We start from the raw sequence: 19816 nt of genomic DNA, 5'->3' as shown, positions 1-19816 counted from the left end.
AAATTCTATGTTTATTACATATCTGTTTGTGCACCCACAGCAATGAATGAGACATGAGAATCACTGATAAGCACCAAGGGATTTTTACTGTGGCAATCTCAGAGATTTGAAACCTCAGTTGAACATCTCATAGGAAAACAATGTCCCTAATATTACAAGATTTCCCACACTTCACTGGGACATAGATTATGGCATGACCTGTTCAAACAATAAGAACAGATAAGAGACTGCACCTAAAACTTCTAACAGTTATTTTACCATTATTATTTCTCTATTGCTGCAAAGTACTTATTTGGGTGAATGTGATTTCCTTCACATTCACCCAAAATGCATTCATGTCTTCCCACCATCAAGCTATTCAACTAGAGTGCTCAAATTTCCTGTTGTTTGGATATACCTTATCTGTATATAATTTTCTCAGAGCCCAACAAACACCAAATATAGACATTGTGGTAATAAGAAGTGCTACACCATGCTAAGAAAGACAAACAAACAAAAACGTTCATCTTTTAAAATGTTTTAGGAATGTTCTTCTACCTACCCATCTGACATTTTTAAGCCACCTATGGTACACTACCATGACAACCCTGTTTTTGACTCTGCATGCCAAGGGGAAGAGTGACCCCTACTGGTCTGCTACCTGAACTTTAAGGAGCAACCTTGAGTTAATGCAACACGTAAAACATTACGCAACATGCCATGGATTCGCTGATAATAGGTGCCAAAGCTAGTAAAAATCCATTGTTAAATCAGCAGTGGGCGACCCATATCATTGCAAAACATCACTTAACAAATACTGTCGGCATTAAATTCAACTACGGTGTTCCTCGGAGGTCTCCAATCCACTCAATTGATCTGTTTGGTTTCAGCGGCTTGAAAAGAGGGAACTACAGAATGGTACAGCTGTTGGTTGAACGCTGCAATTGCAATGATCGAGAGTGGAATGAGGTCCACCTTGTTTCAACTCAGGGCCCCTCCCGCTTCTTCCTTTGATTGTTTTCTTTGATTTGATTGTTTTGCTAGTGTTGTCCTAGAAATTCGTGTTCTATTGTTTCTTTAAGTTTCCCGTCGTCTTCATGGGGAAATATTCAGATTTTAAAGTTCAAAAGAGAAGGAGGTTAGACCATGAATCACTTTCAATCAATTTAGTAACAGCTGCATTTGCATTCTACAAGAAAGTATGACAGTCTATGATTTGCTTAGACCAAATTCATGGACATAATATGCCACATGAAAGGAGGCTGTCGAGTATTGATATAGATAGATAACAATATGTGACTATATTATGATGTGTAAATTGCAATTATGGAAAAATGACATTTTATGGATAATGATGCCCGTTACAGGTAGCAGAGTTACTAGCGAGCTGGAGCAGTGGCCGCAATTGTAAAGGTAATTCTTGCTGAAGTCAGACGGACGTTTTTTGTTGTTTTTTTTTTTATTCATCTTTGTTGTCACGGAAACAAAATAGCATTTAATCTTATTTGATAAATAAAAATAATCCTAATGCATACCATTGGTTGTACCGACTCGGACACTTTGCACGCGGACACCGATGCGCGCCCCCGACGGTAAGCATGTGACGCCTCCATCCGGGACACTGATGCGGACTCACTCTCCATCATGGCGGCGTCAGGTGAGGATTATGTGGGGAGGCAAGCTGGGCCGGTGTGGATAATACGGAGGGAATGGGCGGTTGGTGGCGGGACACATGTAGCCCGAGAGTGGTAACATATGTGTTAACTGCTGAGCACGGGAATGTCAGCGTTGCTTGTATTATTCGGATAAGAGGTGGATCGGAAAGGTTTTTGGTTTGTGAGGACTAGACGCAGCGCCGGGAAGTAGAGGCGAGGGGTAGCCAGGGGGTGAACATACAGCGATTTTACTCTTTAACGAGCCTCCTACCTATGTGCGCCACATCGCACAGATGGCACGCAACATCGAGGTATTGCAGATAATAAGGCTTCTTGTTTGTCCGAGTGTTTGTTCGTATTTCTGGCGGTAGTGGTCGGCAAACCTAATGTAGCCATCTGAGGGTATTGCTGCGCCAGTACTTGGAGGGCTTGCCACATTGTGTCCGCCTCCTGGCGCTGAATTAGCCAGCTAGCTAAGTAAGCGCACTGTTCAATGGTGCTGTTACACGCATGCGTCGTGGCAGAGAAGGAGGGGCTGTGTGTTGTGGAGGGGGCTAGCAAGTCCCCACGTGTACTACTGGTGGGAGGGGGGGGGACAAGGGAGGTAAACTAGCTAATTGAGACGGGGTGATCAGTTAATCCAAGTTCATTCGCTCCTTCATATTCTGATTATCGTTGGCGTCGGATGGCGATGTGTCGGTCGTCGCTAACGTCGCCTTGCTGTTGTCTGACTAGTTTTTACCCGACCGTAATCACAAATGAAACTGTCCCAGAGCAAGTAGTCATGCTAGGCCTGCTAGGCTAACGTGGAGTCGGGAGGGAGGGGGAGGACACTATTTGGCAAGGGAGCGCCTAATTGCTATCTTAGCAGTTAGCCTAACAGTACCATATGTGTAGGCCCGAAACGGCTCTAGTGCTGTGTTTCACATCAAATGCGGTTTTCAAAAGGGGTTGCTTACTTCGTCAAGAAGTGTTATTTAATTGAGGCCTGGGCAGCATTGTCGAATAACGTGAGCACTGCATACGCATTGGTAATCTTGCACACGTTGATCACGACGAAACCCAGCACAAGTTTTGACGAGACACGGCTATCTAGCGAGCAAACTGACTAGCTGGTTGCCAACTAGATGTACCGATTTTGTATTTTAACAGTGTTGTTTATTGTAATTGGCTTGCTCCCCGATGACGTTGAATTCACTAGCCCGCCAGCTAGTTGCACGTTGCCGAATTAATGCTTCGTTGCGTGGAAGAAAGCGAAAGAAGTCCGCATGGTTTCATTTTAATTTACCTCGCTTGCAGCTAAGCCATTTTGGTGTTTAACGTTAGTGCTCCTACAGATAAGCGTATGGGTGTTGCCCACATGTGGCTATGAATTCACTATCTTGCTTGCAAATAATTTTATCTTTGTCATTATTGTGACGTTGGCAGCTAATCACCTTACTCGCTTGATACATCAGATACATAGATAACGTCTATTCTGCAGTTCTTGACGAATTGAAATTGGGTCTGAGAAGGCTAAACGTGTTCTTATTCAATTCAGATATATGACTGACATAATGCACATTATCTTACTAGCTTAATTAGATAGCATGTTATACTGGTTTCTCGGTCTCTGTCCTTTTGGTTTGTTGTAATATTACTCAAGTCAAAGGTGATATGGAGATATTTAATTAGCCTGTTGCTTGCTTTTAGTCAGACGTACTCTAGTTGCAGTCTGGCTAGGTTACAAATTGTTACCCATTTTGTAGCCAACTACATCACCAAATGTTCTTGTGACTTCGGCTAGCAATGAGTAAGTTGCTTGACTTCGGCTACGCCCTCTTCAAGCAGCTCAACTACCCTAATGACTATTACAACTAACGTGTTTTTGACTTTGTTGTGGTCATTGTGACCCCTTTTTCAGGAGTCCCGCGCTGTCTGTAAACACACTGTATTCTCCACTGCCCATTAAAAGAATGTCCTGACTGTAGGCTTTCTCACAATAGACTCCGCGGCCTCTTTGTTAAACGATCACAACAGCCCGTGTCTGAAACAACGTGTGGCCGTGATGTCACAGCTGTGTAGTGTACCTGACAAAGGGTGTGCTGCGCCCGTACTGTTGTTGTCATTGATGTGCGTTGTCTGAAATCTACACCCGTCCGATCCTCCCTTCTCCGTACCTTGACACGTTGAGGATCACGTAACACCATCGTCAGGAATTGCTGCTGCGCAGGATGTAATTCGTGACATGTTCGGACATATTAGTCTTGCAGTTAGTTTTTATAGTTTAGGTGCTTTTTCTATATTCGAATAACAGTCCTTCGAGCAACAGAGTGAGGATTTAGATGACGTCAGAGTGCTCACCATTTGTATGGATTGTGTCTAAGATGTAAAGGGGGAGATGACAATGATGTGTCGTTAATGGTACGTGGGTGTGCTCTTTGGCCAATTGTAAGTGCACTCCTGAGTATCAGAAACTCAAACACATTGAGCAGCATTTCATGAAAACAGCAGGAAATAAAGTCTTGAATTAAACTCACACATTCTGTGAATGTTTCCCTGGAGACATCTCAGAAAACCCTGTGGAGTTCTCCAGCCCAGTTTGAGAACCACTGCCATAGCCCACACACAGACCTATTGCTTTAGGACTGGGGGTGTCGGTGTGTTTGCCTATCTCCTCAAGATAGTCAAAATCGTATAAATGAAGTGTCACCTGTTGCTCACCTGTCTGACTGTCCCTTTGTGCCTCTCCCCTGTCAGACGGACTGGGTATCACAACACGGCTCTGCAGCAGTGCTCATTGGGTAGACTCAATATCACAGCCTTAAAGGTAGAAATGTTAAAGAGACTCAGGTTTTTTAACATTATCAATTGGTCTGCTGTTACAGGGGTGCCTGAGGTTTTTTTTTTTTTTTTAAGCGAAGCCAAGGAGTTTTGTGAAACTGCGGAACAATCATTGTTGTCTCAGCATTTTGCCAAATTTCTGCATTTGCCTGTATTTTCTTTCTGTCCTCTTCCTGGGAAATGTGCGTGCACATCATCTTTGCCCTCAGCTGTCAAAATCGATGGGGACTTTTGAGTTCCCACGTCGTGTTGAGCAACTGTGACTGCGTGTTCATTTGTAAATGTTGGCCTAGCCAGCTGGGGGCGGGGCTATGTGCCTTTCCAAGAATCAATTTTGATGCAATAGCACTTAACCACACCTGTTTCAGGTGTTAAATTTTTGCTGATTAAAGAACATTCATAGTTTGTCGAATCTACTGTTAAGTCAAACATTAACTTAATGTCCTTCTTCAGAGTCTTCAGAGACAGTGTGTTGGTCATGTTTTTGAAAGCGCGTTAACGTTTTGTTAACCTCTCTCTGACTCCGCCTGTGCAGCTAAGAAGAAGAATAAGAAGGGGAAGACCCTGACCCTGACTGATTTCCTTGCGGAGGACAGCGGGGGCAGTGCCCCCCCAAGCTACCCCCCCACCAAGCCCACTAGCTGGGCAGATGAGACAGATGACCTGGAAGGTGACGGTAAGGAACAGGGAGCAATACCTCCTCGGCACCCCCCACCACCACCACCACCTCCCTATGTCTCTTTTCAATTCCAGTTTTTCATGTTTGAAACTGGTGACTGTTAAATGAGACTTAAATAAGAGCAGATTGCTCATTGGATGAGATTGAGGGATGTGCAGAACCACACCCCTCCAGCTTCTTATAAGTATCTGGAGATGTGCAGCATGTGGGATTTATGTGAGACTACTGCATCTTATTTGAATCACCCCTCCCCCTGTGTCTCCCCCACTCCTCCCCCTTAGTCTCCACCTCCTGGCACACAGAGGATGATATTTACCGTGCCCCTCCCATCGACCGCTCCATCCTGCCCACGGCCCCCCGGGCCGCGCGGGAGCCGAACGTGGACCGGTCGCGCCTGCCCCGCAGCCCCCCCTACACGGCCTTCCTGGGGAACCTCCCCTACGACGTCACCGAGGACTCCATCAAGGACTTCTTCCGCGGACTCAGTGTGAGTGTCACAGAGCCGCTCACCGGTCCGGTCACAGGTGCCCCTGCAAATCAGAGAGAAGCAAGAGGTGGTTTAATGTTTGAGGGAGGGCCCAGCAATGATGTGTGTAACCTTTTTTTTGTCATTTGTATATTTAATCTAAATACCATGGTAAGTGAGCGTATTCCATACTTGATGAAGAACCTCTGCACAGTCATGTATACTTCCCCTCTCTGCTTCATGGCTGCGCTGGTCAGATAAGCTAAATATACGGGAACCCTAACGTATGTAACGTTTTTCTGCCCTCAAGATAAAACAATGTCATGGCACAGTGTGCCGTACGTCATCTCTATTGCAAAATCCATAGCACGAGCAGAGCTGCTAGTTACACTTTTCATGGTGGATTTTTAGTATTTATTCAGTTATATTGTTGACATGGTCCCGAACGTCTTATAAGAAAAATATCAAAATCTTGCTGGACTCTAGTTAGAGACTACGTGCCACCTAGCTGCTGTTCAGAATACATTTTCCTAGGTGCTCAGAGGGTTTGGCATTGTTGTTCCCAGCATTTGGACGCAGCGCCGAGTTGTATTTGAGACCGCAAGCTTATATTTAGCTGTGTTAAGTAGTGCTGCGGTGTGTAGCATTACAGAGTCAGTGATACTCGTTGGCACAGCGCCTCTCTCTGGTGTAAACATGGCCGCAGGTTACGTGGCTTAGAGGCAGTGTGTGTTTCTTCTGTGTGCTCTGCGGCTGGGAGGGAAGCGGGTACCAGGAAGGGTTTTTTATGTTCTTTTATTGTTTAATTTTTTAAAACTATAATAATGTTTTAATTCCAGGTGCTAATGTCCCTTTTCTCCCCACACAGACTCTGGCTCAGTATAATTCTGTTGGTTCTTACTTAAGGCAGTGTAACAGTGTATGTTGTTACAAATGAGCGGTATGTGTTGATTGTGAGCATCTGAAGTGAGGAAAAGTGAGCGTGCATTGCTATCCCATTTTGGAAGTGTCTCCATGGTGCGCCCCTCACCCCCAGCTCCCTTGCGCCCCTCTCTGCAGATCAGCGCCGTGCGTCTCCCGCGAGAGCCCAGTAACCCGGAGCGGCTGAAGGGCTTCGGCTACGCCGAGTTTGACGACGTGGACTCCCTCCTGCGGGCCCTCAGCCTCAATGAGGAGGTGAGTCACATGCTGGGGGGGGGGGGGGGTTCAGTCCACCAGCCCCTCTCAAATGCGCCCAAAACGTCACTCTACTCCGCCAGTCAAAGGGAAAGCACAGCCTGACTGGTTGGCAAATGGCTTGCTGGAACTTGTTGGCTGTGTCCATAGCTCCAGTTTATGACTTTAAATTGTCCACACATTTATGAAGCAGGCAATGACTGGTTTTCTTTAATGCATAATGCTGGTTTTTCCCTGCTGTGGATACACTGACACAAGCTTGGTCTGGTAATAAGTCTCTTTTTTAGCTGCACGTAAGAGAAAGTCATATGCACTATTTATTCTTGTGTCCAAGAGTGTGCTTTGTAGTGATTTAGAAAAAATGATCATTTTATTTTGAAACAATGAATTCGGCTGCTTTTAATTCTGCCTCATTTACTAAGGGAAGAGAAGTGAGTGCAATGTTGTAATCTGAATTTGTTTCATCATAATTTTAATAAAAGAATGATTGTGATAAAATGTTGGAGACACAGTAGCCAGTGCGCTATGAATGGCTGATACAGTAATTTGCAAGCAAAGTTCAGGCTTTGGTCATTGGTGTGAATGAGCAGAGTCCAATGGTGGACTCTCAGTGCTGGGATTATGCAGGCGTTTTGTGGAAGGCATTTCAGTGTGTCATTTACCCTTCAGTGGAGTAGAATCAAGTGTTGTCATATGCATTTGAATGCGAATATGAATGAGAATAATGATCTCTTCAGGAAGATCAGTGTAGCATTGAAGTTAGAGACCTCGACTGCTAACTGTAATCCTGAATCCTGAATAGTCTTATTTTTTTCTGATAAACCCCCACATTCATTTGCAGAGTTGGCTAAGGCGGTGCCTTTAAGGCAGAATAGTGTGAGGGGCTTGGACTTGAATCCAGAGGGTTGCATGTTCGAATCGTAGGCAGAGCTGTGCTATTTTAGTCAAGGATCTTAAACAAGGTACAAAACCTGAATTGCTTCAGTTAATATCAGGCTGTATGAATGTATGCATGCGAAATGTCAGATCTGTCATTCACCCTAGATTTAGGCTTTCTACTAAGCAAGTATGGTAATTAGACAGTTTCCCTTTTCGGTTTTGCGAGCTTTTTCTCTTTGCAAGAGTATGACCAAGTCTACTGAAAGACCATATGAATTACTAGAAGTCATGTGTTGCTGGATGTTTTGGGGCAGTTTAATTCCTACCAGCCTGCATTATTTTCAGTTTGTTGGGTGTAAATGTCAAACCAGTGGATAATACAACCACAGGCCACTGAATGCTTCTGGAAAAAGGCAGAGAAAATTGAACAAAACACCTGGCACCACCAGATGGCGCAAGTTAACCATTTCAGAAAGAAGTTCTTAACTTAGATACTTAAAGCAAGGCTGCCTTTTTCAGTGTTTGCTTTCTGTGTCTCACTTTACTCTTGTGAACTCCCTGCAGAATCTTGGGAACCGGAGGATCCGTGTGGACATTGCAGACCAGTCTAATGAGAAAGGTAAGCGAATGGAGGTTTACCAGTCAGCCTCTGCGTGACTGTGGATCGAGGGGCACCATATGTTTCCCCTCTCGCCGTATATTCACAGAGATCATAGGTTTAAACAGAGGCCCCTTCACACTCGAACCAGCTTATTGCAGCACAAGACATTCCATATATTGGCCAGATGGTCAACTCTGTGTGCTTCACATTCACAAGTTTCTGGCTCTCCTGTTTGTTGAAGCTGTAAGTGCTCTGGTGTGCTCATAGGTGATGAAGGTCCGTTCCTGAAGGTGCATGGGCTAATTCAGAGGATTCATAATTAGCATAGCCACACAGACAGTACCCTGTTCTCCTGTTACCAAGCTGAAATCAAGATAAGGAAGTACAAAGGAAGTACAAACCATAAGCATGCTGGAACTCAATATCTGGGCATAATGTAGAATATCTGTGGTGCTGGTATCTAGTATTGGTTAAACATGAATCTGTTCAACCCTCATCTTCGAATCTCCCCCTTTTTCGTGTGTGAAATCCCATCCCCAGGGCCCAGTGAAAATCCAGATAGCGCTAATTATCCCAGCTGAATAAGCATAGTTCTGCTCTGTGCTTAAAGTGGTAGGGTGAACACTGTGAGAAACACTGAGCCCTGTGGAAGGTCCCCCCTCTGGCCCTCTCTTTTCTCTGAGGACGACACTGTGCTACGGAAGGCCCAGCGTAATAGAGATAGTTGTGAGTGGCTGAGGCACCTCTGCTATGACAGATATTCCCCAACACCAGCACACAGGGGGAGTCCGTTTCATCTTTACTAAAGTGTGATCCAAACTCCCCCCCCCCCCCCCCCCCCGCAGAGCGAGAGGACCGCTCCATGTCCGGGCGGGACAGGAACCGGGGCGACGGCGGCCCCGACAAGACAGACTCGGACTGGCGGGCGCGACCGAGCGGTGACAGCGATGAGGGGCCACGGAGGGACGACGCCTTCGGGGAGCGTGAGTACCGATCGGCCCGCGCCGCCGTCAAGACCCGCACCGCCACTCGCGCAGTGGCTGACCCGTTCTGATACCCCCCCCCCCCGCAGGGTCACGGGACCGCTACGAGTCGGACCGGTACCGAGACGGCCCGCGCCGGGACAACGACCGCTACGACGGCGGCGGCAGAGACCGGTACCGCGAGCGTTACGACGACCGGGACCGCAGAGACTACGACAGAGGTCAGTTTAAACATCCTGTGTCTGTAACCTGCTGCTGTCCGAACTGCAGTTGGACAGTGGCACACAGCTGAGATCTCGCATAGCACTCCTATTGTAAACACACATTCAAAAACCACAACTCAATTCTGTAATGCTCTTCCTATATACAGTACAGGATATATTGCACATTGCACTGTTAAAAAGTGTACTACAGAGTTCATGGTTATCCAAGCACAGAGGAAAGATGTGATTCTAGCATTATAAAAATTACAAAATTTTACAAAAATCTGGATATAACGGATAAACCTGAATGAGCTGATGCACCATCTAAATAATCAATGTGTGTTGGGTTTTAGTGTCTGTTCAGTTATGAGCACGTACCTTGTGCCCCTACATAGTACATCTCATTGAATAAAACATTGCCTGAATTTAATGTTTTTTTTTTTTTTTTTTTTTTTTTTTAACCTGCTTAACCCCTCCCTCCAGGCTATGACTCTCGTAGCGGGGGTCGGCGCCCGTTTGGCAGCGGCTTCCGTCGCGACTACGACGACCGGCGTGATGACTACCGGAGCGGGGACCGGTATGGCGACCGGTACGGTGACCGTGAAGACCGGTTCGAGAGACGGGACGATAGGCGCGAGGAGAGAGGTGAGGGAATCGGCCTCCGAAAAAGAGCCAGCCAGGAGAGGTCAGCGCTAACACGCTAAGCGCAGGCAGCTTTTCATGGCTTTATGCACAGTGAGCAGAGCAGAGACCCACCTGGCGCTCTGCAGACCAGCTCTAAAATGCGACGCGCCGGAGAGCAGGCGTTAGAACGGCCAGCCGAACCCGCTGTGCGTTAACCCCGTCCCCTCCCCTGCGCAGGCCCCCCTCAGAGGCCCAAGCTGAACCTGAAGCCCCGCAGCGTGCCCAAGGAGGAGGACCAGGGCGGGGCGCCCTCCGCCCAGACGGGCCGCGCCGCCTCCATCTTCGGCGGGGCCAAACCCGTGGACACGGCGGCCAAGGAGCGGGAGGTGGAGGAGCGGCTGAAGAAGGAGCAGGAGAAGCTCCAGAGACAGCTGGAGGAGGACAAGGGCAGGGGACCGGAGCGCAAGCCCCGGGAGAGGTGAGGGCCCTGGGGGGAAGGAGGGAGCCGTGTGCCGGTCTGCCCAGATCCGGGCCTGGAACACTCACTGCATGCCTGTTACAGCATTGGTTTGGAACTTGGGAGCTGTCCTAGGCTGGAGATAAGTCAATATTGGAAATGTAAGCTGATTGACATCATGCTTTTTGTGAGGGGGAAAAAGCAATACATGCAAATATGAAAAGCTAAAGATCCTGGGGGTTCCATTTTTAAACGATGACGCCTCTGTACCCATGACGACACCACCTTTCCAAAAGCCTCTTATTTTACTACACCCTTGAAGACTGAAGCCTCCCTACAGTCTAAATTTGGCTTCATTTTGGTTTTTTTTTTGTGTGTTCCTCCTCCTCACCCCCCTCAGGCACCCAAGCTGGCGCAACGAGGACCAACCTGCAGAGCGTTCCCGGACAGGAAGTGAGTCATCGCAGCCAGGCAGCACTTCTGGCAGAGGTAAGGGATCGCCGACCGTTGCCAGGAGACCTGTCGGTGGCCTTGTCAGAGCTTGTGGAGTTTCACTCTCAGTTCCGTTTAAAGGCAGCAGTTGTTACGCAGTTTCGTGGTGCACCATCTTGGATATGAGTTGACTTAGGCTTAGGCCACCCCGGTCCCACAGCGCTGAGACGCTTCTGGTTTTTGCTCCAGTCCAGGCTCTGAATCATGTAAACAGATTGATTTCTACGTTAATTTAATGGAGTTGATTTAGAGACTTAATATTTTGAGCGCACGGTCACCTGCATCAGTTTAACTTCAATGATTGATCCAGTTATGTGATTAAGAGAACCGATTGGACAATAAAATCAGTAACATCTGTGGCACTCTACCAGCCAAGGTTGCCCTAAACCAGGGTCACTTTGCTGTATCAGAAATTCCCTTATATCCAGTTTTGGATGGTAACACCCCTCCTTCCCTCCTCCAGGCTCTCGGCGTAGGGAGAGCGAGCGCTCGGTGGAGAATGAGGTGTTCAGCGGCCGCGAGGAGGACCCCCCTTCCCCGGGCACCCGGGCCCCGCCCTCCAAGCAGGAGGGCCTGCCCTTAAAGGTGGTGCCGGCGCCGCCCCCCAAGGAGAACGCGTGGGCCAAGCGCAGCGCCATCAGCGGGGGCTCCTCTGAGGGCGAGGGCCGCTCCCCCATCTCCCCCAGCAGCAACACGCCCCCGAAACTCAGCAGGTCAGCCCCCTCTGCGGTCATAACCCTAATCTTAATAACCCTTAATTTTAAATTGCTTGTCACATTTTTATTTTTATTTCTGCTGTGTATTCTAAGGAAGTGCATTTCCATTAATCCAATTTGTTAATACTCTGTTTCTGTTAACGTTTCAGTATTGAGACCCTGCTGTTTTTCTCTAAAGAGTGTAAATTGAATATAATTATGGCGCAGTAAAAATAGCATTTTTTGCTGTGTGGTTGAATAATAGCAAGCTCCCTTGGTATCATCCCTAACTAGAGATATTGTATTTGGTGCCTGATGAGTGTCTCTCTCTCTCCACAGCTCGAGCTCCATTGATGAGAAAGTCTCAGTGAAAGGTAAAGGTAAGGACGGTCAACCCCTCGCCAGTGATCCGAGTGACACACACAAGCCAGAACTAACTGAGAACGGAGAGTGATGGGCGAGGTTTCGTTAACCCCTTAGTGGGGGCAGCTGTCATATTCCATCAGTGACTGCCATCAGTTGTGCATACTGTTCTGCTGTGGAGAGCAGTGCTGTGCTGTGCAGTCCGACTGAGTGTAACTGTCATTACGGTGTGCCATCCGTAATGGGATGTACGAAGCTCCGCCCTCCTCATAGCTGTCACTGGCTTGTCTGAACCAATCACCAGCAGTGCATCTGTTTGTACCTTTTTCCTGCATTGTGCTTGGAGGCCTCCTGGGAAAACCCGCCTGCTGCCAGAAGTGGTGACGGTGTGCCAGTAGGGGGCACTGTTCCTTCTGGACTGAGCAGAAGGCCAGATTCCACAGTGAAGTTACTGGAACACTCGTTACCCTCAGTAACGAGCTTCAAGATCCGTAAAACTCACTCTGTGAATGCAGTTGTTTAAAACATTGGAACCTGTTAAAATGAGCGGTCAGTGGTGACAGATGACAGCTCCACCCATTTCAGGGTTCACACACTCATCACTGTGGACAGGTCCAGCAGGCCAAGGCTCACGCCCTGGGCGTAGGAGCAGGAGAGTGAGTTCTGGCTCCTCTACGCTAAAACTCGGTGAACTGCCCACTGCACAGCTGTGGGTCACCCCTCCACTGAGATTTTTGCGTCAGTGTCCGCCAGTGTAATCACCCTGAACTGTAAACACGTCCGCGTCACCCCTCCGGTGGGTTTCTTTCAGTCTTTTGTGTATTGAAAAGCACTCGCAGTGGAGAAAATTGGGGGGGGGGGGGGGGGGGGGGTCTGACGTCAAGGGGATAAATACATTACAAAATGGACCTCGTCAGCAGCTGCAGCCTCTTAAATAGCATGTATACTGTATACTGTTTGAATCGGTAATGGAGGATAAGGACACATCCAGAGAGGTGTCCATTCCTGTCGCTCCTTTAAGGGGGAGGGGGGGGGTGTTTGGGTGGGGTGGGTGCGTCTGCCTGCGCTTTGCCTCCCCCTGTGTTTTGCGGACCAGCACTGCTCCATTCCACTCTCCCGCGGCCCCTCGGCACTCGGAGGGTTAATCCCAGCCCACCTTAAGACCGCTTTCTTCTCCGTCACGTGACCAGCTTGCAGACGTTTCGCCCAATCGGTGCGGAGTACCGCCAGTTTGTGTGCGCTGGAAACCGATCTGTGCCGCTCAGGAAATGGCCGTCACTTAGTGTTTAAATTTACACTCTGAGCTGGCGCTGGAGGACTTAATAACCACAGGTGCTGGTGCACATTTTAACTTTCCTTCTGGGGAGGAAAATATCAGCTTTTTCTGCGCAGCATTTTCAGTGATAGGGGTTACTCTGATCGGTGCTGCGTATGAATGAATCGTTAAAATGCATTCAGTCACAGCAGTTGATATAAGTACGTGTCATTGCAGTGGACAGTTGAAAGCGTTCATGGATTCTAGGTGTAGGAACATTAAGGTGGAAGGGGACATGGTGTCTTATTTTTAAAGAATATTCATCAGCATTTTACTGTAGTAATTTGCGACAGCATGGGAAAATGCTCATGCCACCCCCACAGTTCTCTGTGCCTCTGTTGAACTCTGAGTCAATAAAAGTCACACCCTGAATCCTGCTGGTTTGCAGTGTAATGAGACCCACGTGGTAGCCGTGTATTTGAGAAGGGGGTTGATTTCAGCAAAGCCACAAGTCTGTTACGGTTGCATGTAAAATGACCCCCCGGCATTGGAAGATGAGTTGCAATTGACCCCATCAGCGTTTATCATAACAACAGTCTCTTACATTACATTGCATTACATTATTGTCATTCAGCAGATGCTCTTGTCCAGAGCAACTTGCACAGGTTACAGTTTGTATATTTTACCCATTTATACAGCTGGATGTTGTACTGAGGCAGTTGTGGGTTAAGTGTCTTGCCCAAGGGTACAACAGCACTGCCCCAGAGTGGAGTAGAACTAGCAACCTTTCGGTTACAAGCCCTGCTCAGTACCACTATACAACACTGCTGCCCCTTTTGTCACGTATGGCCAGCCATGATGCTGAGTTGGGGATGGTGGTGACCCGGCATGTAATACCAGTTGAAGCTGGGGTCAGTGACGGAGAAGCCTGCTTTGATCACCGGTGGGTCAGGGGAGGATGCCGCGAGGCCAGGGAATGAGGCAGTGCTGCCCAGGAGTTCCAGCCGCCGCCCCCTTTACCCCTTCCTAAATGTCGGGCTCTCCTTACAGACGAGAACAAGGCGGAAGGCGTGCGTCGGGACCGGGTCCCTCCGCGGGGGAGGGGAGGGGCAGCGGGTCCCGGGACGGGCAGGGGGAGAGGAGACGCGGCCAGCAGAGACCGGCGGAAGGAGGCAGACAGGTCAGCCACTGGCGCCCCCTAGTGCAGGGGCAGAAGCGGTGCAGGGTCCTTCAGCTCCGCCGTTCTCCCAGCCGTGAGCAGGGGGGTTGTGGGAGTATGGGTTCTGTCACCCTGTCTTTCCATTCAACACCACGCCTGTGTTCAGATACCCACAGGCAGCCAGTCTCACGTGAGCTACAGAACCATAAGGGCTCAATGGGCTTTCTGCCCAGCGGTGTGGAGGGCGACGCGCAGCTTTTTGGGCTGGAAGCTGTATGATTCAGTTTTGGACTCCGAAAGGAGCCAGTTGGGTCCACCCCTGTACCCTGAGATAGGCGGAGTTTAAGAACCCTGCATTAGTGTCAGCGCTGTTGGCGTTTCCTGTGCCCACTTGCATCACGGCCCCTCCTTCCTCTCTCAGTAAGCCTGAGGATTTAAGAGCAAAAGGTTAATTGAAAAATTCAGTCGAACTGTGAAATGCCAAAAGGGTTTGATGCAATTGGTCAGGAAATGGCCAGCGTCCCTTACGTTTGTAAGTAGCTTAGCCCATTTATTTTTATTTTGTTTTCATGCATTAGCAGGACATGCACAATTATAGCTGAAAGCATTCCTGACTTTCATTTTGTACAAGTCTGTTTGAATTCATTGAGGTTCCAGTCAGATAATTTGTACCTTTTCACTTTAAAATAAGAGCTGGTTTTGAGGGCAGCTTAGAGGGACATGTAAACCTGTCAGAACTCTGTTCAGAGTCACCGGATTGACGAATGAATCAGGTCAGAGGTGTGATGGCATTGAGCATACCAAATAATACAAATGTCAGTTGTAGCGGGCAAGGTTCGTGAAAGCCCTGCATTGTGCCCGCCTTCGGTTGAGGACGAGTAGTTTGTGTGTGCCTGACTGTGTGTTTGTATGTTCCTGTGTGTCTGTACACATGCACCTGACCACGCGCTGAGACATTCCTCTCTGTACATCGTGCGTCTGACTGTTTGCCTGTATGTTTCTGCGTGTGTTTTTGTATGCGTGTCTGACCGTGCGTTTAAGAAGAGGTGTTTTTGTGTGTGTGTGTGTGTGTGTGTGTGTGTGTGTGTGAGCGAGAGAGACGGTGTGCTTGTATTATTTCTTCTCTTGCGTGACTGTATGCAGTGCGACTGACCACGTGCTTGTATTTTTCTGTGTACGTGTGTGTACACGTATGTCTGTGTGCTTATGATAAGACGAGATGTTTTTGTCTGTGTGACTGACTGTGCAAGTACATTTCTGTGTGTGCGTGTGTACATGCATCTCACCGTGTGCTCAAGATAAGATACCTTTGTGTCTGTGTGTCAGACCATGTGCTTGTGTGTTCCTTTGTGTGGTTGTTTATGTGTGTCTGACTGTAATTAAGATGGGATGTCTGTGTGTGTGTGTGTGTGTGTGTGTGGCTCTGTGCTTGTACGTGCGTGTGTCTGTGTGACAGTCAGGTGCTCGCCCTGACAGGGCCAGTGGCGCGGTCTCATTGCCGTGTGTTGCTTGCAGAAAGGACGGCAGAAGAGAACGAGACTTCAGACCAGCACCAGAGCCAAAGAAATACGAGGAGTCTCCCAGCCCTGTAAGTCTCAGTGCTGCGTCCTCTTCCCAAGTCACCCAGCCATCCTCATTCCTCTTATCTTCAAAGTCCTCTTCGAAACTTTACTTGGCACCCTCGTGTGGTCTGTCTTCCAATTAGTCCTTAAAAAAAACTGAAAATGATTTGATAAATTTGACACATGCTTCTAGCTACTTCTGTGATCTTATGTTGGAAAGTGCAGTCTTTGGGCTGTGTCCATCTGAAGTCAGGCTGTTCCTGGGGGTGTTATTCAAGCAGTTCATCTTAAGCCTCTAACTCGATACAGGCAGCAAACAGGTTCATTTCTACACTTTTTTTGAGGCAAATCTTAGTCTTGCACAAACATGGCTGGGTTAACATAGCTTCAACAAAACTAGCTGCTGAAGATAAGACACGTCCAAGGCTTATTCCAGCTGGCTTCACTTTGTAAGAAAACAGTTAAGTGTTGGTTTGTACAGGTACGTTTAAGGTTTACTCCATGCTGCTGTGCCATGAGCTGTCTCTGTCTCCTGTCTTTCCGCACAGAAATTCAGCTCCGCCAGTAAGTACGCCGCGTTGCTAATGGACGGCGAGCAAGGAGACGAAGCGGAAGATAACGGCGAATAATAAAACAGGATCGAGAAAAATGAATGAATTAAAGGAAGTTCATGAGAAATAAATCCAACCTCTACACCGGAGCAGAACCGAAGCCTCTCCCTCCCCAAACCCCCACCTTCCATACAGAGACACACACACACACATGCACACACGCACACACACATACGTAATCTCACCCACCCCCACCCAGCCCCTGCCCCCAAACAGCCCAGTCCTCAGTCCCTCTTCAGGACTCTGTATCTAAACATAGCAAAATACTGGACTTGTTTTAAAATAAAATGGAAAGCGCAAAAAAGTTGGAATAAGTTGGAATAAATAATTATAATAAATAAAAAAAAGTTGGGAAAACCTTGGTTAAGTCATTGCTATGGTCCTGGTTCCAGTGTGGGGGAAAAGGGGACCAGCCTTCATCGCCTCCCGGCTCAGAGTCGCACCCCTGTCCACACCACAGGGGGGCCATGGAGGGTAGCGTGGACCCCCTTCTCTGGGGTGCTGCCTCTGTGCAGTGAGAGGACCACATTGGTAAATGTGCATCTCTAATTTTCTTTTTTTTTTTTTTTTTTTTTTTTAAACTGTTTCTCTGTGCATGTTCCTCTGGTCTGTTCTGATCCTCATTGCAGACTGAGACCCCTGCAGTTTCTGTTCATTTGATCTGGTGGCGGTCGGCTCTGTACTTCCAGCCTCGCATTTGACCTTACACTACACACCGAGCTGCAGTAGATAATGGATACACCAGCTCCTAAAATTAATACCCATTTCCTCACTTTGCAGAAGAGCATGTGTGCTTGGCAGGGGCAGAGGGCCATTTATTGATTTTTCACCGAAGGGTATCGCCCTGAAATGTGCCATTGTCTTGGGCTTGAGTGGTAAAGCGATATGCTCGTCGCAGCGGAGGCGGCATCCTCAGAGCTGCGGCTGGCAGGAGGAGGCTGGTGACTCAGAGCGGAGGAGCAGAAGAGCAGGCTTCACCACAGACATACGCACAAACACACCCGCCTCCAGGGGGAGTCCCAGGGCACCCTTTGAATCACATCGTGTAGGTGGTGTTTCGTGTGGTGATGTTGAGGCACTGTGTTTTTTGGTGTGTGGTTTTTGTTTTTTGTTTTTTTTTTTCCGCTCCCCAGTATTTGGTAGGCCAACCCAAGGCACAAAATAAACCATGGAGGGTTTTAAGCGCCTGTGAAAGGGTTGGCTTTTCTAATGTCACTAAACTCATTTACTTTGTGGTGGGCCGCCTGTTTAATTTGTGCTATTGCAGGTTTTCATAAGCGATCCTCTAAAACCCACGCAAAATTATAGCTGTGGGCCGCAGCCAAGGTTAAAGCTAAAAATTGTGTACAATAGGTTTCATCACACTGCATATTTCTAACTCGGGGTTCAAATATGTAACCTTGAATTCCATGAGAATATGAAATGACCCAACTAGTTCATTCACTGTGGTGGAATGAGGTTCCCGTAATGAATGCTGCATGTGGACTTTTTCTACCAGAGCAAGGAATGTTTACCAGAAAGGATGAAAAAGATTTCATCACAAAGCAAACCCCAGGGTGTGTGTGTGTGTGTGCGTGCATATAGACCACACCCAATATGTCCTGGCCGACAATGTGAGTATAGTTTGACACGGTCTGATCTTGGTCTGTGGAGTGACTTGATGGATTGAATCTGGGCCCTGTTTCATACCCTTAGGCGGTCATTCACAGGGCATTCTCTTTGGCTTTTATGTGTGTATTTTTTCCTTTTTTAGAGCAGATTCCTGGAGGTCTCCATCTCCATTTCCTGCAAAGGAACTGGACTTATCTGCCTTGTGTTGTAATACACACCCAAACATAGGTCACTACGTATCTGGTTAAAGAAGTTACAACAACAGTAACAACGAGCAAGCATGCTACATTATCAGATATTTAAAAAGTAGCTCCAATTATCTGACAAAGGATGTTTTGGTTGGCTAAGGAAAAAGAGAAATCAGTCTCATTTAAACAAGAGCTGAACAGCTTGCTGTATTTTGTTTTTTAAAAAAATGATGTGCTCAAAGCCGTGTGTCTGTGAATTGGAGAGGGACCAAGACGGGAGAGATCTTTTCCATGACTTAAAAGAATTTGTACAAAGGGTCATCTGGTAACATCCTGTCTATCCCAAGCACTGCCCCCCCCCCTTCCCCAGTGTCCCTGTTGCCCTCAGCTGTGCGGGGGCCTGGGCTTTGACCTTTGGCCTGGGCTGAGATGGCCATTAAGCGGAGAGCTACCCCCCCCCCCACTTGCCCCCCCTTCCCTCGGAACGTTTCAGTTTTTAGCTGAGGAATGCGGACGGGAAACTGGCCGTGCCATGGGACCCCCGGCGAGGGAAGGCGGCGAGAACCCACAGTTTCCAGCGAGTCGAGCCCAACAGCTGCCTGTACCGCATGTTGCTCTTTAAACTCTGACATTTTCCCAGCGTCTCCTCACCCCGCTCCCATATAGTCTATTCTCAGACGCGCGGCGGACGGGCCCTCACTCGAGGAAGCCTCGCGGGCCGGCCTGCCCGTAAATTAAGCCTGCACCAGGCGCTGTGGAGGTGAAAAGGTGGTCATAAACAGAGGAGGACGCGTCCGTGTTGAGCTGATCTGGGATCAGAACGGGATACTTTATGAGCTCGTTCTGTTCCAGCTGTAAAACGTCTAGCCCACCAAGCGCTGCAAAACCCCTCCAAGGGACACACCGTATAGGCAGCGTGCCCATCGCAACCCCCTTCTTTTCCTGTCATTTGATTCCCATACAAAGTGCAGCGTGTTCCACTAAATGAAACCAAATGCAGTCGCCTCAAATCAAGATGGGAAAGTTTTCAAGATTCAAATGGGTCTGAATTTTTTTTTTCCTTCACCAAATACCCCCCCCCCCCCCCCCCCCCCCCCCAGGGGGAACCAGCAGCATGTGTTATCTAAAGTGACAACTGACAACACAACTCTTTCGACATTTCTGGATTGTTTGCTACAAAAACACTCCTGTTCTGACCTTTAACCTCTGTAACCAACATTTGCTCAGGAGGTTGATGTCCTCTAAGCTGTTGGTTGCTTTATTAAGCCTCAAAGATAAGTTGGCAATATGCTCTATATATTTGTATTATATGCTATATACGGTACATATGCTATAGACAGTATATATATATATAT

General features: G+C 47.9%; 1 protein-coding gene across 3 annotated transcripts; it reads left to right on the top strand.

Moving 5' to 3' along the window:
* Positions 1-1611: 1611 nt before the first annotated feature.
* Positions 1612-16968, top strand: eif4ba (eukaryotic translation initiation factor 4Ba). 3 transcript variants are annotated; one of them, XM_036534027.1, is made up of 15 exons: positions 1612-1636; positions 4993-5133; positions 5418-5623; positions 6662-6778; positions 8222-8276; positions 9104-9241; positions 9331-9462; positions 9928-10089; positions 10306-10546; positions 10926-11014; positions 11481-11730; positions 12052-12086; positions 14381-14510; positions 16005-16077; positions 16600-16968. In XM_036534027.1, the coding sequence occupies exons 1-15, from the start codon at positions 1624-1626 to the stop codon at positions 16678-16680; spliced, it is 1863 nt and encodes a 620-aa protein (XP_036389920.1). In that variant the 5' UTR covers positions 1612-1623; the 3' UTR covers positions 16681-16968. The 3 variants fall into 3 exon arrangements, with proteins under 3 accessions (XP_036389920.1, XP_036389919.1, XP_036389922.1); XM_036534026.1 differs by having other exon boundaries at positions 12052-12092; XM_036534029.1 differs by lacking the exon at positions 14381-14510 and having other exon boundaries at positions 12052-12092.
* Positions 16969-19816: the final 2848 nt, after the last annotated feature.

Source organism: Megalops cyprinoides, chromosome 7 (genome assembly GCF_013368585.1).
Source record: "Megalops cyprinoides isolate fMegCyp1 chromosome 7, fMegCyp1.pri, whole genome shotgun sequence".
NCBI lineage: Eukaryota > Metazoa > Chordata > Actinopteri > Elopiformes > Megalopidae > Megalops > Megalops cyprinoides.
Note: the sequence above shows the minus strand (reverse complement) of the source record. Positions and strands in the feature narration are given on the sequence as shown.